General features: G+C 42.1%; 2 protein-coding genes across 7 annotated transcripts; one reads left to right on the plus strand and one right to left on the minus strand.

The window, feature by feature from the left end:
• Nucleotides 1-1,585: 1,585 nt before the first annotated feature.
• On the plus strand, nt 1,586-3,908 carry LOC135625241 (zinc finger CCCH domain-containing protein 33-like). Its single transcript, XM_065129740.1, has one exon. The coding sequence runs from the start codon at nt 1,666-1,668 to the stop codon at nt 3,613-3,615; it is 1,950 nt and encodes a 649-aa protein (XP_064985812.1). The 5' UTR covers nt 1,586-1,665; the 3' UTR covers nt 3,616-3,908.
• Nucleotides 3,909-6,010: 2,102 nt separating this feature from the next.
• Nucleotides 6,011-10,039, minus strand: LOC135625244 (metal tolerance protein 1-like). 6 transcript variants are annotated; one of them, XM_065129755.1, is made up of 2 exons: nt 9,880-10,039; nt 6,011-7,482 (listed from the first exon to the last, which is right to left on the minus strand). In XM_065129755.1, exon 2 carries the CDS (start codon nt 7,480-7,482, stop codon nt 6,265-6,267), a length of 1,218 nt encoding a protein of 405 aa, XP_064985827.1. In that variant the 5' UTR covers nt 9,880-10,039; the 3' UTR covers nt 6,011-6,264. The 6 variants fall into 6 exon arrangements, with proteins under 6 accessions (XP_064985827.1, XP_064985826.1, XP_064985822.1 ...); XM_065129754.1 differs by having other exon boundaries at nt 9,810-9,943; XM_065129750.1 differs by lacking the exon at nt 9,880-10,039 and adding an exon at nt 9,618-9,721.
• Nucleotides 10,040-13,223: the final 3,184 nt, after the last annotated feature.

Below are 13,223 nucleotides of genomic sequence, written 5' to 3' on the forward strand. Positions count from 1 at the left end.
AAAAATTAAAAAATAATCATATAAGCAACCATAGCCTAATAAGCACTGTGACTCATATTCTAACAAATTTTTTCATAAGTAACCATTTTATATAAAATATATGAATTCTTTAGGCATTCAATACATGCTTTCGAAATATATGTAAATATCAAATATTTTCTTTACTATGTGTGCATTTCGCATCACATAAAATACTTAGAATACATTTTAGAACAACATATGCTTAAATTTATTTTTATAATGAAACCATAAACATAGCTAATGTCTTATCAAACCATAAATCATTATAGTGCAAAGACCACCATTGATATAAATATAATTAAGTATTTATAAATATAAATATAACTAAGATGTAAGTACATGTTAGAATAAAAGTCATATTAGTATCGATGACTACGACTATGTTATATCCTTACGAAAATATCCAAAATCATGTTTAACTTTCATGACCTCAAAACTTAAGAAAAATTTTCAAGTCATACATTATCTTTCATCTCGTTCCTTCTCTCTCTAAAAAGGATATAATATATACCGTCGATATTAATTTTAAAGTCATACATTATCTTCCATCTCGTTCCTTCTCTCTCTAAAAAGGATATTAGATCTATGGTCTCCCAAGTCGCGGAAGAACACTAAACTCTCATCCCATATAAATTCGGACTCTACTAAATTCATGTGAGTATTTATCTAAACCAATTTAGATCCGCAAGTGCTTCTGTCTCATTCATGGAATGGGGACTAAATCAATTAAACCTTCATGTGAGCCCAATCGATCACATCTCACATGGTTCATCTCCCCAATCTTACGGTGCACTGTGTACCGTACGGATCGGGAAGATGATTCCCAATCAATTGCTCATCTCATTCCGGCGAATGATTGCTATCCAAATGAGATTTGAGGGGCACAATCTCCATATATATGGGAGAGAATATTATCCTAACTATTATAAGCACCAAAAATACATATGATTATTTTACGACCATTTTTGTCAGTAAATAAATGAATAAATGACAAAAAAGAATTAGATACAGAAAAAGTATAACGTCTTCCTTTTCGAGCCCACTACCAATACTCGGCTCAAGGATCTGACGTGGCCTCCTGCGATTCGCCCTCTGACGGAGTGGAAGGTGGGGCCTGGCATTCGTCCACTTGGGGCTTCTGCTTTTTGCATCACCGACCGGAAAAAGATTATGGAGCGTTGGGGAGTATTGTACCCGCCCGCCTACCCGCCCTTTCGTGTGGGCGAGAGCCTCTGGGACCCACTCAGGTGGGTCGGTCGATCTTGGTTTTGTGATCGTTTCAAGTGTTCCGAAGGGGGACGAACGGGGCGATGAGGAGCGTCTCCCTCTTTTGACCGTTCGCTTCTCATCGTTCAGCTTCGGCAGCGAGTTCAGTCTCAACTCGCTACGTGGAGAACATCCGTTTGACGCAACGGAAAAAAACGACCTGGATGACTGCCACGTGGAAAATGGACATACGGTCGTGAGGTAGATTGTAAGGAGAGTCGTCACCTCTGACCGAAGACCACCTCAAACCGCGACTTGGAACTCCCCCTATTAAACCCGCCTTGGGCTGAACCCAGTTGTTGTCCTTGTTTTGCTGCCGGCGCCGCGCATTCCACCCACCACGCCCGCCCCCAACCCACCTTTGGTGCTTTGTAGGAGATGAGCGGCGGCGTCACCGAGACGCAGGCGCCGGCTGCGGCCGAGCTGCTCCTCGAGCTCGCCGCCTCCGACGACCTCCCGGCCTTTAGGCGGGCCGTGGAGGACGATGGCCATCCCCTCGACGCCGCCGCTCCCTGGTACTGCCGCCGCTCCGGCGGCCGTGGGATGGGCCTCCAGCAGCGGACCCCGCTCATGGTCGCCGCCCTCCACGGAAGCACCGCCGTCCTCGAGTATGTCCTCGCCGCCTGCCCTTCCGAAGTCCTCCGCTGCTCCTCCTCCGACGCCGCCACGGCCCTCCACTGCGCGGCCTCCGGCGGCGCCACCTCCTCTCCCACCGCCGTAGAGCTCCTCCTCGCCGCCTCCGCCGACGTCGACGCCCTCGACGCCGCCGGCAACCGCCCCGGCGACGTCATCGCGCGGCAAATCCCCGCCCCCGTGGCCAGATCCCTCGAGGTGACCCTCAAGGCTCCGTCTTTTCCGAGGGTTCCCTCGCCGGGGAAGGGAGGAGAGGCGAAGCAGGGGGAGAAGAAGGAGTACCCGCCGGATTCCACCCTCCCGGACATCAAGAACGGGATCTACTGCACGGACGAGTTCCGGATGTACACGTTCAAGGTGAAGCCCTGCTCGCGGGCCTACTCCCACGACTGGACCGAATGCCCCTTCGTCCACCCCGGCGAGAACGCCCGCCGCCGCGATCCGAGGAAGTTCCTCTACAGCTGCGTCCCTTGCCCCGAATTCCGCAAGGGGTCGTGCCGCAACGGCGATGCCTGCGAGTATGCCCACGGCGTGTTCGAGAGCTGGCTCCACCCGGCCCAATACCGCACCCGCCTCTGCAAGGACGAGGTCGGATGCAACCGTCGCGTCTGCTTCTTCGCCCACAAGCCGGAGGAGCTGCGCACCGTGAACCCGATGGCAGCGTCCGTCACCGGGATGGTGACCCCGTCGCTCGGTCTGTCATCGCCACGCCTTTCACCTCTTGATATGGCCACGGCTTTGCTGCTGATGCAGCAGCAACAGCAGCCTGGGTCGCCTATGTCGCCATCGGCTTTGTCGAGTTCGGCAGCTGCGGCGGCGTGGATGAGCCAGCACGGCAGTGCAACACCGCCTCCATCGTTGCAGCTGGCGAGCAGCAGGCTCAAGGCGTCGCTTAGTGCTCGGGATATGGAATTTAACCTCGATATGCTCGGATTGGAAGGGTACCAGCATAAGCTGATCGATAACATCTCGGCCTCTCCTCGGGCCAACTGGGGGAAGAACAGCTTGGTCGCTGCTGCTTCAGGCACAAGGTCGTCAGAATTTACCGACCCACTGGGACCTCTGAATCCATCATTGCTAGCTCAATTTCAGGGGCTTTCTATGAAGCAAACGGTGCCTCAGTTCCAATCTCCCACTGGAATCCACATGCCTCAGTTATCAGGGTACGGAGGCAACCTGCCTTCTTCCCCTCCGACGGCTGTAACACCAATACTGGGGGGGCCTGACCATTCCATGGCCAAGGCGATCATGAATTCAAGAGCAGCCACCTTTGCAAAACGCAGCCAGAGCTTCTGTGATCGTGGGGCGGCAGCCGGTCGCCAATCCACACTCTTTTCTACAAGAAACGCTGCAGTGGCAACAGAGTCGGCACTGTCCGACTGGGGCTCGCCGGATGGTAAATTGGATTGGGGTGTTCGAGGAGAAGAGCTGAACAAGCTGAGAAAGTCTGCATCTTTTGACTTCCGCGACAAACATAACACTAGTGGAGCGTTATCTACTGCATCTGCAGCTCTGGACTTGGATGAGTCTGATGTGTCTTGGGTGCAATCTCTTGTGAAGGATGGCCCGGTTCCATTAGGAGGGCGGATTGACATGGGCAAGCAGCAAAACGAGCACCAAACTAATGGTGAGGGTGACTTCTACTGTCCTGAGATGTTCTCTGCAGGAACCAAACAGGAGAAGCTAATGGCATAGAGGATGCCCTGGCTGCTGATAACTTGCTTGATCTGACCTGTTCTTTCCTCAAAATTATATTTGTTCACTTCATATCATTTTTAGGAGGGCTTGCTCATGAAGAAGATGGGAAGCCCAAGGTGCAAGTTCTTTCATTCATAGATTACTAAGAAGATGGATATAAACATAGATGGTAATTAGGTTTTACAAAGGTATAAGCTTTTTATTCTTGTCAGGGTTGTATTCTTCAGTAATATCAAATGCTTTTTGTGTTAACACTTGACATAAATTTGCATCTTGTCTTCCCCCATTCATCTGTTCTGTGAACCCAGATGAGTTTTGTGAGATTATTGGAATGAGCAACAGCTTCCACTTGACATCTCTTGAGACATGATTGTAAGCTGAGAAGATATACTTTAAGGTAGCCACAACTTTTGCTGACTAGTTGTGCATTGTCTCTTTTTCTTCATGGTGCTGTCCCCCACCACCACTTTTGTCCCCATACTTGATTACCCTTAAAGTGGCTTTGGTGGGTATCTTCCACCACCTCCTCTCATTGTTAGTTTGGTAAGATTGCCTTTTACATGGAGTACTTTGTTTGGCTTTTGGGAATTCATTCTTTCACAAGAAAGTTGTTTGTTGATGATTTTTTCTTCTGTTGCTTAAATTTGGTTAGCTAGTCAATTGTTAGCTCTCATCTTTGTAGGCAACACTTGTTGCCTACATCCAAATTGGGGTTTGAGTGAGCTTGCAATGCTTCAGAAATGCCATTTCTCTTGAAACAATCTTTGCAATCAACTTAATGCAACACTTTTAAGCCATCTTCTGAATTCATGATGGAAAGCTTTGGATTATCTTTTGTCATAATAGATAGATAATTCTGGATAAGCAATTGTCGTGTTTGGAGAACCCTACTGCAAGCCTTTCCTAGTATGATTTTGGCACATTGTAATACAATAATAATCTACTAGGTTGAATAAAAATAGGTATGTGGCATTAAAGGAATTCAGGTTCTAGAAACAGCTATGTTTTCTTTAATCCAGTGGTGGGTGCTTTTGACCATATGGTGGCCTATCTTCTTGGATTTTTTTGGTATCTGTGTAATGGGGGTACAGTTTGATGCACAGTGACATGTAATGTTGCAAGCAAAAGTAAAAAAAAAAAGAAAAAAGGAAGAAAGCTTGAAGGATATGGATTTGGACTTGGTGGAAAGAAGATTATTTAATAAGATGATTCAGTCTCCATTAAGACAAAATGTCTCAGATCTTATTCTTGTGATCAATGTTTATTTCTTAAGATCGACCTTTATTTTATTTGTTTTCACACCAAATAAGAGGAAAAGAAAAAAGAACTTATCGTTTTGACAATCTAAAGATTTCCTACTCACAAAGCAAGCCCTACCCATTGGATGCTTGAGTTTCACTCTAAGAAGTTGTTCTAATATCAATTCTAAAATCATTAAACCATGTGGAATCAAATCACAAGAAAAGATCTATGTAGAGGAATCGAATAACGAGAAAAGATCTATGTAGTCGATTCCAGATATTTATTTAGGTACAACATCAATTCAAATGGATGAAATCTACTCACTTTGATGAAAAGCAAGCTACCACATATGGCATCATCTTATAATTGATTGTGAGAAAACACAGAGCATGTGAAAACAAACATGAACATGAATCTTCACAAAACTATGAATTCTCGCACCTTGATCTGTGACCTCAAAAGAAGAATGCTGCTCCAAGTAGAACCACAAGATGAAGATGCACCAAGTGGTTGATTTCAAATAGTTCATGAAGGTCCTGTTAGCAAACAAAGAAAGCTGCCTAGCTTAATCCTACAGAATCTGCAAGAGAGATCCTTCAAGCTGCAGCCTGGTTGCTGATGTTAGAACCACAAAACCATGAAACACTAAAGCATTCTCTCACACAACTCTGTCAAATTCCATCAAGTCCAACCTCCATACATGGGTTGACCCAATTGAGTTTATATCTTCTACACCATTATTAGAAAAGGTCCACAAAATCCAGTCGAACATTACCAACTACATTCTGGCTGTGGATCCTATTCACTTTTAATAGCCCACAGAAAGTTTGATCTTTACTTTCAGTGAACTGAACTATGATAATTGCATCTCAGTGATTGCAATTCCTACTCCTGCAAGTTGGTCATCTAATATTCATACTTCTTGTCACTCAAACAGCCACTTCTTTTCAGGTTTTTGTGTCTGACACAACACAGCCAACTGTTTCCAGGAACTAAAAACAAATCATCTTTGGCAGCATGTCGAACAAGCAGTCAATCAACCAATCAACACATCATCTAATGGGGTTTCACTGGATCCAAATTGGTTTGCGTTGCCTTCGTATTTTGATGAGATCCAGAGTGCACTCCGGTTTCAAACACATCAGCCATGTACAAAGAACAAGAAAAATCAAGTCTATTGCAGATGAAGCTCAAAATGTTACCATAATTGCACGTCTTTGTATCACCAACATGGTACACAACTCGATCAGCTCCCTCCCTAAGAAAGCAATCAATTGTAGACATTAACTTCTTCCTATAGTTACTACATAAGCTTCATTAGCAATAAGATGATATCTTGAGCTTATTAAATCAACATAAATCTTATAGAGCTGCAACCAGTGACACATCAGAAAAAAAAAAACCCTACACTCTCTCGATCTGGATGGTCACATGACTGATGTTATACTCCCTCTTGATGTATCCTATCACCTGATCAAGCACGAGATCAGCATCTGAGTCACGAGTAATCGTGACATGGCATGCGAGGAGGACCTTCCCAACAGTGATTGCCCATATATGAAGCTCGTGAATGGCAACAACACCATCCATCTCACAGAGCCCTTTCTCGAGTTTGGTGGCATTGATCTCTCGTGGTGTGCTCTCCATGAGGACCTCCAGAATGTCTCTCAGCATTTTGATTGTAGTCAACAGCACCACGACAGAAAAGATTAGTGTGCATATCAGATCGATAATCTTCCACTCAGGTTTGTACCATATGATGGCCCCTCCAACCATGACTCCTATGCTCTGAATGGAGTCTCCAAGAACATGCAGATAAGCACTGTGGACATTAATGTTGCGCGGCTGCTTCCTAACTCCAGAGTTTTCAACCAGAGAATGGTCAGAATGCCTTAAAAGTGGAACATGCTCATCCTTGATCTTCTCCTCGCTTGCATGATGATGATGATGGGTTGTGACAGTAATGCCATGACCATGGCCATGATCATCATCATGCTGAGAGTGGTCACGGTCAGCCTTCTTGTGGCTATGACTATGTCCACCATGCGCATGGCTGTGTGCACCATGTCCATGCTCATGACCCAGCATGACAGCCATTATAATGTTGACCAACAAGCCAAATGCTGCAACAGCAAACATCAGTTTGCCTTGGACCTCACCGTTGTCATGTATAATTCTAACAATAGCTTCGTAGACCAGTATTCCAGCCAGGAGCCATATCAATTGAATAGAGACCAATGCTCCAAGAATCTCCACCCGGAAAAACCCATATGACTGCTGTGGTGTTGCCTCCCATCCAGATGCCCAAAGTGAGAATAAGGAGATAGCAAAAGCAGCAACATCTGAAAGGAGATGAGCAGCATCTGTTAAGATTGCAAGACTATTTGCTGCAATACCTCCAGCCACTTCCACACTCATGAATATGATGCAAAGGATTACGGCCATTAAAAGTTTCCTCATAGATGCAGATCTCTCTTTGGCATCTTTTGAACTGGTCCTAATGTCGGAGAAATCGCAAGATGCACCCCCGCAGATCTTGTTCCCACCTAAGCCAGAAACACCAGGAGGTACTTCCATGTCTACTTCAATAAGTTGAGCCTCTTCAGAGTTCTGAGAGTCCATCTGAAATTGCAAATGACATGTCTATAAGGTATCCAATGTTCTATCGGAAAACATGAGCATATTATTCTTAGCACTAGCAAAGAATGTCATACTTTGCAGAAAACATTTTTGCCATACAGCATAAGTAAAACTAAAGTTTTCATCATGGCAAACGCAACATGAAGAATCATAAGAAAGTTGATGATTTGAGATAGTAGTCAAACCGAAAGGCAGCAACCATTCAAGATATTAATTGCATCATTAGAATATGACAATAGAAATTGCTGGAAATATTACAATAAGTATCCAAGATTGAGTATCAAAACATAGCAAGTCAATAGAAGATAGTTATGTTGGGAAAAAGAAATTATCACAAGGAAAATGACCAACGCGCCATTGAAAACTACAAGCAGCATAAGGTAATTGAAAAAGGAAGAATGGAGCTTGCTGTCGAGAGAGTTCAATTCCGTTGGCAATCCATTGTTCCTTTTAAAGAATTTCAGCCTTCTCACAATCCATTGGCAGGAAAAGAAGTTAGATTCTCCTGCCAAACTTCGCTTTGATGCTAATGTCATAAAATATTAAGCATTGGCAGGAAAAGAAGCTAGATTCTCCTGCCAAATTTCACTTTGATGCTAAGGTCATAAAATATTAAGCATATCTTTGCTCAATATTCTAAATTTATAGATCAGGAATTTGCAATGACTGTGTTCTCAAAACAAACTAAACCCTCCATTGATGACCATAACCTGGATTGATTTGTCTTGCAGGGTAAAAGAATTCCTAAATTGCATTATAAAGACAAAAGTACAGATATGTACGTAGTTCCACAGAAAGGAGAACCTGAGGGTCACAGCAAAGGTGTTAGGTATTTTTGACAAGTAAAACTCCTCACAGTAATTTCTAAATGCTCAAGCTATGTTTTGGTCCATTTAAATGCCCAAGCTTAACGTTGTTACTTGTTCACTCAACTCACTCCTCTGACTAATTTTAGTGACCAGAACAAATGCCACTGTGAAGTGTCTTTGACTGGCAGCCCACCTAAAGGTTTCTCCAAAAAATGTCATATTTTCTTCAAGAAAATTTGTAGTGTAGTACCGTAAACAGCCAAAAATTATAATTGTACTTTGGCAACAGATGCTACTGACAAGCCAATAAGAAATAGTCTTCATGAGAATATTCATCTCTGGGGATTTTCTTAAAGCTGGATTTTTCAAGTGCAAGTGGCATGCGAGGACAAATGCTGGAAAGAAGACAACGAACTTAAAACCTTCCTTTGACTGAATTTTAGTAGATACAACATAAATTAATTAGCATGGAATGTGATAAGGGTTGATCATATAGAACAACCATGGCATGGTCATTGAGGTTAGATTCTGAAAGATTTGTGAAGATTCCAGAGCTTAAGAAAAGGAGTATATGATGGTCCACATTGGTGTCTGTTTACTCCTTTTACTCATAAAAGAATGAGATTTTGGCTTCTTGCAGTATCAAGGAACCTTAAAGTGCAATGTTAGCTAATCCTCAACAAAACTTGGTAGTCTACAAATTTAAGCATGTATAATTAGTGGCTATTTGTAAGATCAATGTCTTTAAGTATGGGCTATTTCTTTACTGAGGTTGAGCTATTCTATTCTTGTATTATAATGAGCTGCCACACAAGTATATATTTTCTAACAGCACAAAGTACTTAGCTCGTAGAGGAAACTTCATATTATCTTTAACCAGTTTATTGGCAGGCTATGATCTTGCACAAGCAAACACAAACTGACACAATAAACGTTCCAAATCAAGTAAACTATTAGATAAAATATGGCTAACAGAACCACACAAGAGGTAAATGCATTAGATGAAAGGTATATCAGACAATATTTACTGCACAGAACCACAAAAGAGAGGGCATTCATTTGTTGATAGGAGAGCATTCTGAATACTCTCTAGAGACCATCTTATATCTTTATCTCCTCAGTCAATCACCCAACAAAGGAGGCCTTTCTGAATACTCTCTAGAGATCAAAAACCCAAAATGTTTTTAGCAGCAATGCAGCAACTCCGGTCAACCCAATCTACTATAAGCAATTTCCATGTTCCTTCGGAACTCACTTTTGGAATAATGGAAGCAAACCCACACTCATGCCTAGACACAAAAGGCAAACCTTAGAAGAACAGATATCTGTCATCCAAGACGACGAACGAACCCAGAGAAAACAGAGATTATTCAGCAAGAACATTAAAATCATAATGAAATGGGAAAAGAAGAAGGATGAAAGCCCAAGAGAACCAGACGGAACTCCTATCGTTCACGACTGCGACAAAGAACATTGCACACGAACGGAAGCGAAATCTACCAAAACGTTGACCATTGAAAAGGCACAGAAGACGGTGACCGAGGCGAAGGATGAGCGAATCCGTTTATACCTAAGGACGAGACGGGGTAAATCTCCGCGGCGGCGCTTCCGATCGCGATAGGAGAAGGAACACCAGAGCGAGGGGGAAGAGATCGGCTGCAACCGCCGTCGCCCCGGAAGACCTTAAGCAGGCCAAATAGGGTGACGAGTAAGTTCGACCGGGAAACGAACACGATTTGTTCGGAACCCCGGCTTTCTGCCATCACTGAACAAAGTGGGGTCCACAAACAATACACGAATTAGATTAGTGGTAGAGTGGCGAGTTCCAAAATACCAGGGCCGGGTCGGTTGGAGAGTCGGACTTGGCTTCGGCTTCCGGTCCAATTGGATATTCCACGTACGTCCGGTCCAATTGGATATTCCACGTACGTCCGGTCCATTTTCCAATCACATCGATGAACATTCGAACGGACCATCGTGATGTTGGTGCAATAAGCCGTCGTGATCATCACGAATTGACCGAGCCGGACCGGGCGAAGGCGGTCACAACAAGCCGTCGTGTCTCGGACGACGACCAGGCAAGTGCGTGACGTGGCCTCTCTTCTTTTGCCTCCCGCGGGAATGAAGGTGTTGCAGATGGTTTCTCCCGGAGGAAAAGGACGCGCGTCGGCCAGCTCACTCTCTCCGCCATGGCCACGCAGCTGAAGAACCTGCTACTGAAGGTTACTGGAAGAAAGATCCGATGGCATGGACGAGTCTCGCAAGCATGCATAAGAACCATCAAAACCAGGGAGACGACCACTGTTGCATGGACAACATATCACGAGCGGTGATTCCTTTTATGACATGCAATCTGATGACACCGCTGATTCGTTGTTTGATAGTTCCTTGCGCTTCTTCACCGTGCAACAATGACCTCTTTCTCGATGCAGATGGGCTTACTTCATGAAGAGAAACAAGTGAGGTTTTGGATTACAGAACAAAAGCTTTTCTCTCTTCAGTGACGTGATCGCTAAGATAAGAACTTTTTGGGCGACACGAAGCATAAAGAGGAATCGTCGCCATCTGCGACCTCGTCACGGCGTCCATCATTTTGCTCTCTACCTGTCATGCGTCAATAATGGAGACGATGCATGGTGACGGGAAGGAGCCAAAGCTGGAAACAGCAACGGAGCACATCAATCAGATCACTCCATGCACATCAATCTCTTTCGTCATGGCCTTCAAGGAATCCATTACTACTAATGCAATCCTCCTCCTCCTCTTCTTCTTCTTCTTCTTATGCTACCTTCTGCTTTAATATCACCTTCGTGTTTTGATCGATATCATTATGTAAATAGACATGGTGTAGGTTAGGTCAACAAGCATCTTATCTTCTCTTCGTGTGTCCTGATAACCAGAGAACACAACTCGTAGAGGAGCTGATTTAGCAGTGATCTTTGCCTAAACGTAACATCGCTGAAATAACTATTTCTGATTTGTTATTTATTTTTCATCTGCATGATATTACAAAAAGATAGAGGATATTATTTATAGACAATCATATCTTTTCAACTACAAAAAAATTCTTTAGTCCCCGATTCAAAAATTCTAAAATCATTCCACATCCATAATCTATATGATCGAGGTAGGCCCGATAACTATTTGGGCCTAATGGGCCATGCCCAAATAAGATCGAGGCTCGTTAGGCCCATGATTGTTTATGTTTTGGAGATTCTTTAATATGTCGAACTTTTTCTGAAATATTTTAGTGGCCAAGGAAAAAGAGAGTAAAAGTAATTCTTATAGTAATACCGAGCGAAACGAGAGTATTTTTTAATGCGTAAGTTTTTATTTTATAAATAAATCATTCGATCGAGTTTTCAAATAATAATATAATGCATATGTATGTGAAATAGGAATCTTCTAAAAATAATCTTATCAGATATATCCCTAATATATAACTTAGATCACTCGTCTAAATATGAATCCGATTACTAAAAGGAAGGCTCACTTGTAACTAGCCCCAACTTCTTAATTAGACTGAAATTAGACTTTTTTATTAATTTTAAATATAATAAAATCTGAAAAATAAAATAAGTCAGATCAATTTTAATATCTTAAATCGATTGGCAAAATTGATACTAACACTAGCACTAACATAGTTCAAGTAAATATTCAATAAAAAGATAGGACTTCTCCTACTCCTTTATGCTTGGATGATTTGATTTTAAATTTGTATGCAACCTCCCCAAAAAAAGGGGGCTTTAATGGCTTAAAATGGCAGAAACTAATCATATGTGCATGATGTTCTTTCTTTTTTATATTTTCATACATCATCAAATAGGCTCACTAACAACAATCTTTAAGAAACATCCTCCTTTATGAATCTCAATTCTCATTTGTTGTCCTCCCACACTCACATAAACCACTCCACTTGTAAGCACACTTCCCTCCTCACAGTCAAACATTTGGAGTCAACTTTTGTCTTAGAAAAAAAAAAGTATTTTTTTCATTATAGTTATTAAATCAAATTAGTACAATCCAAGTTGATCAAATAATAATAATTTATTCATATTGAATATAATATCATTATAGATACTATCATATTCACTTTTTAAGATGTATTATTTTTTTAAGAAAATAATTGAATGTTTTCTCAAGGCCCTTTTTTTTTTTGTTATGTTAGTCCAACTTATTAAGATTTAGATTTGTATTTTTCTAGTCATTAAATTCTATAAATTCCATCCATGACAAGATGTATATTTTTACCATAACAACAATCATTTATTTTATACAAAAGCATAACCTATTTTAATATTTTTAAGTCTATTTTTACTATAAAAACAGCTATTTATTTAAATACTTATCCATTTGATCCACTGGTCCAATCAATTAACTCAAACCTCGGACTTAATTAAAACTCGATAACTATGGTGCCAATCATGTATCTATCATCTGCCTCCTTACGGTGCGATGACAATGGCCTCTTTCTTTTTCTTTATCTCGCATTGTTCGAGACATGTTAAGATCAATGTCATTACCAAATACCTGCTACGGCACTTGGCAATCGCCATCTCTCTCTCGTCTTGTTCCTTTTGTGTTCCCCAATCAATTGAGGGAGACGACAGAGTTGTTTGAGCCTCACTCGATGATTATTGTATGGGTTGCTTTCCACCCACTTCTTCTTCTTTGACTGCTCCAAATAAGCTCACTAAAACCCATTGATTTTGTCTATGGCGTAGTCCATTCAAAGATGACCTGATAGAGACAAACTTTTCTAATTATTCTTCAATAATAATAATAATAATAATAATAATATAAAATTCGTAAACTCTAATATCCTCTGATGAAAAGCTCCACTCCAAGTTGTGGAGGTGTCCCCTACATAATGTCTTGTCTCCTACTTAGATTTATTTATTATGGGTGAAATTT

Source organism: Musa acuminata, chromosome BXJ2-10, assembly GCF_036884655.1.
Source record: "Musa acuminata AAA Group cultivar baxijiao chromosome BXJ2-10, Cavendish_Baxijiao_AAA, whole genome shotgun sequence".
In the NCBI taxonomy this organism is placed as follows: Eukaryota; Viridiplantae; Streptophyta; class Magnoliopsida; order Zingiberales; family Musaceae; genus Musa; species Musa acuminata.

What these genes read in the sequence shown, in the direction of transcription:
- LOC135625241 (XM_065129740.1), top strand. Translation starts at nt 1,666, where the DNA reads ATGAGCGGCGGCGTCACCGAGACGCAGGCGCCGGCTGCGGCCGAGCTG.
- LOC135625244 (XM_065129750.1), bottom strand. Translation starts at nt 9,701, where the DNA reads ATGATTTTAATGTTCTTGCTGAATAATCTCTGTTTTCTCTGGGTTCGT. An exon ending in CAGATATCTGTTCTTCTAAG is followed by an intron (nt 7,483 to 9,617) that starts GTTTGCCTTTTG and finishes TTGCAATTTCAG; the next exon opens with ATGGACTCTCAGAACTCTGA.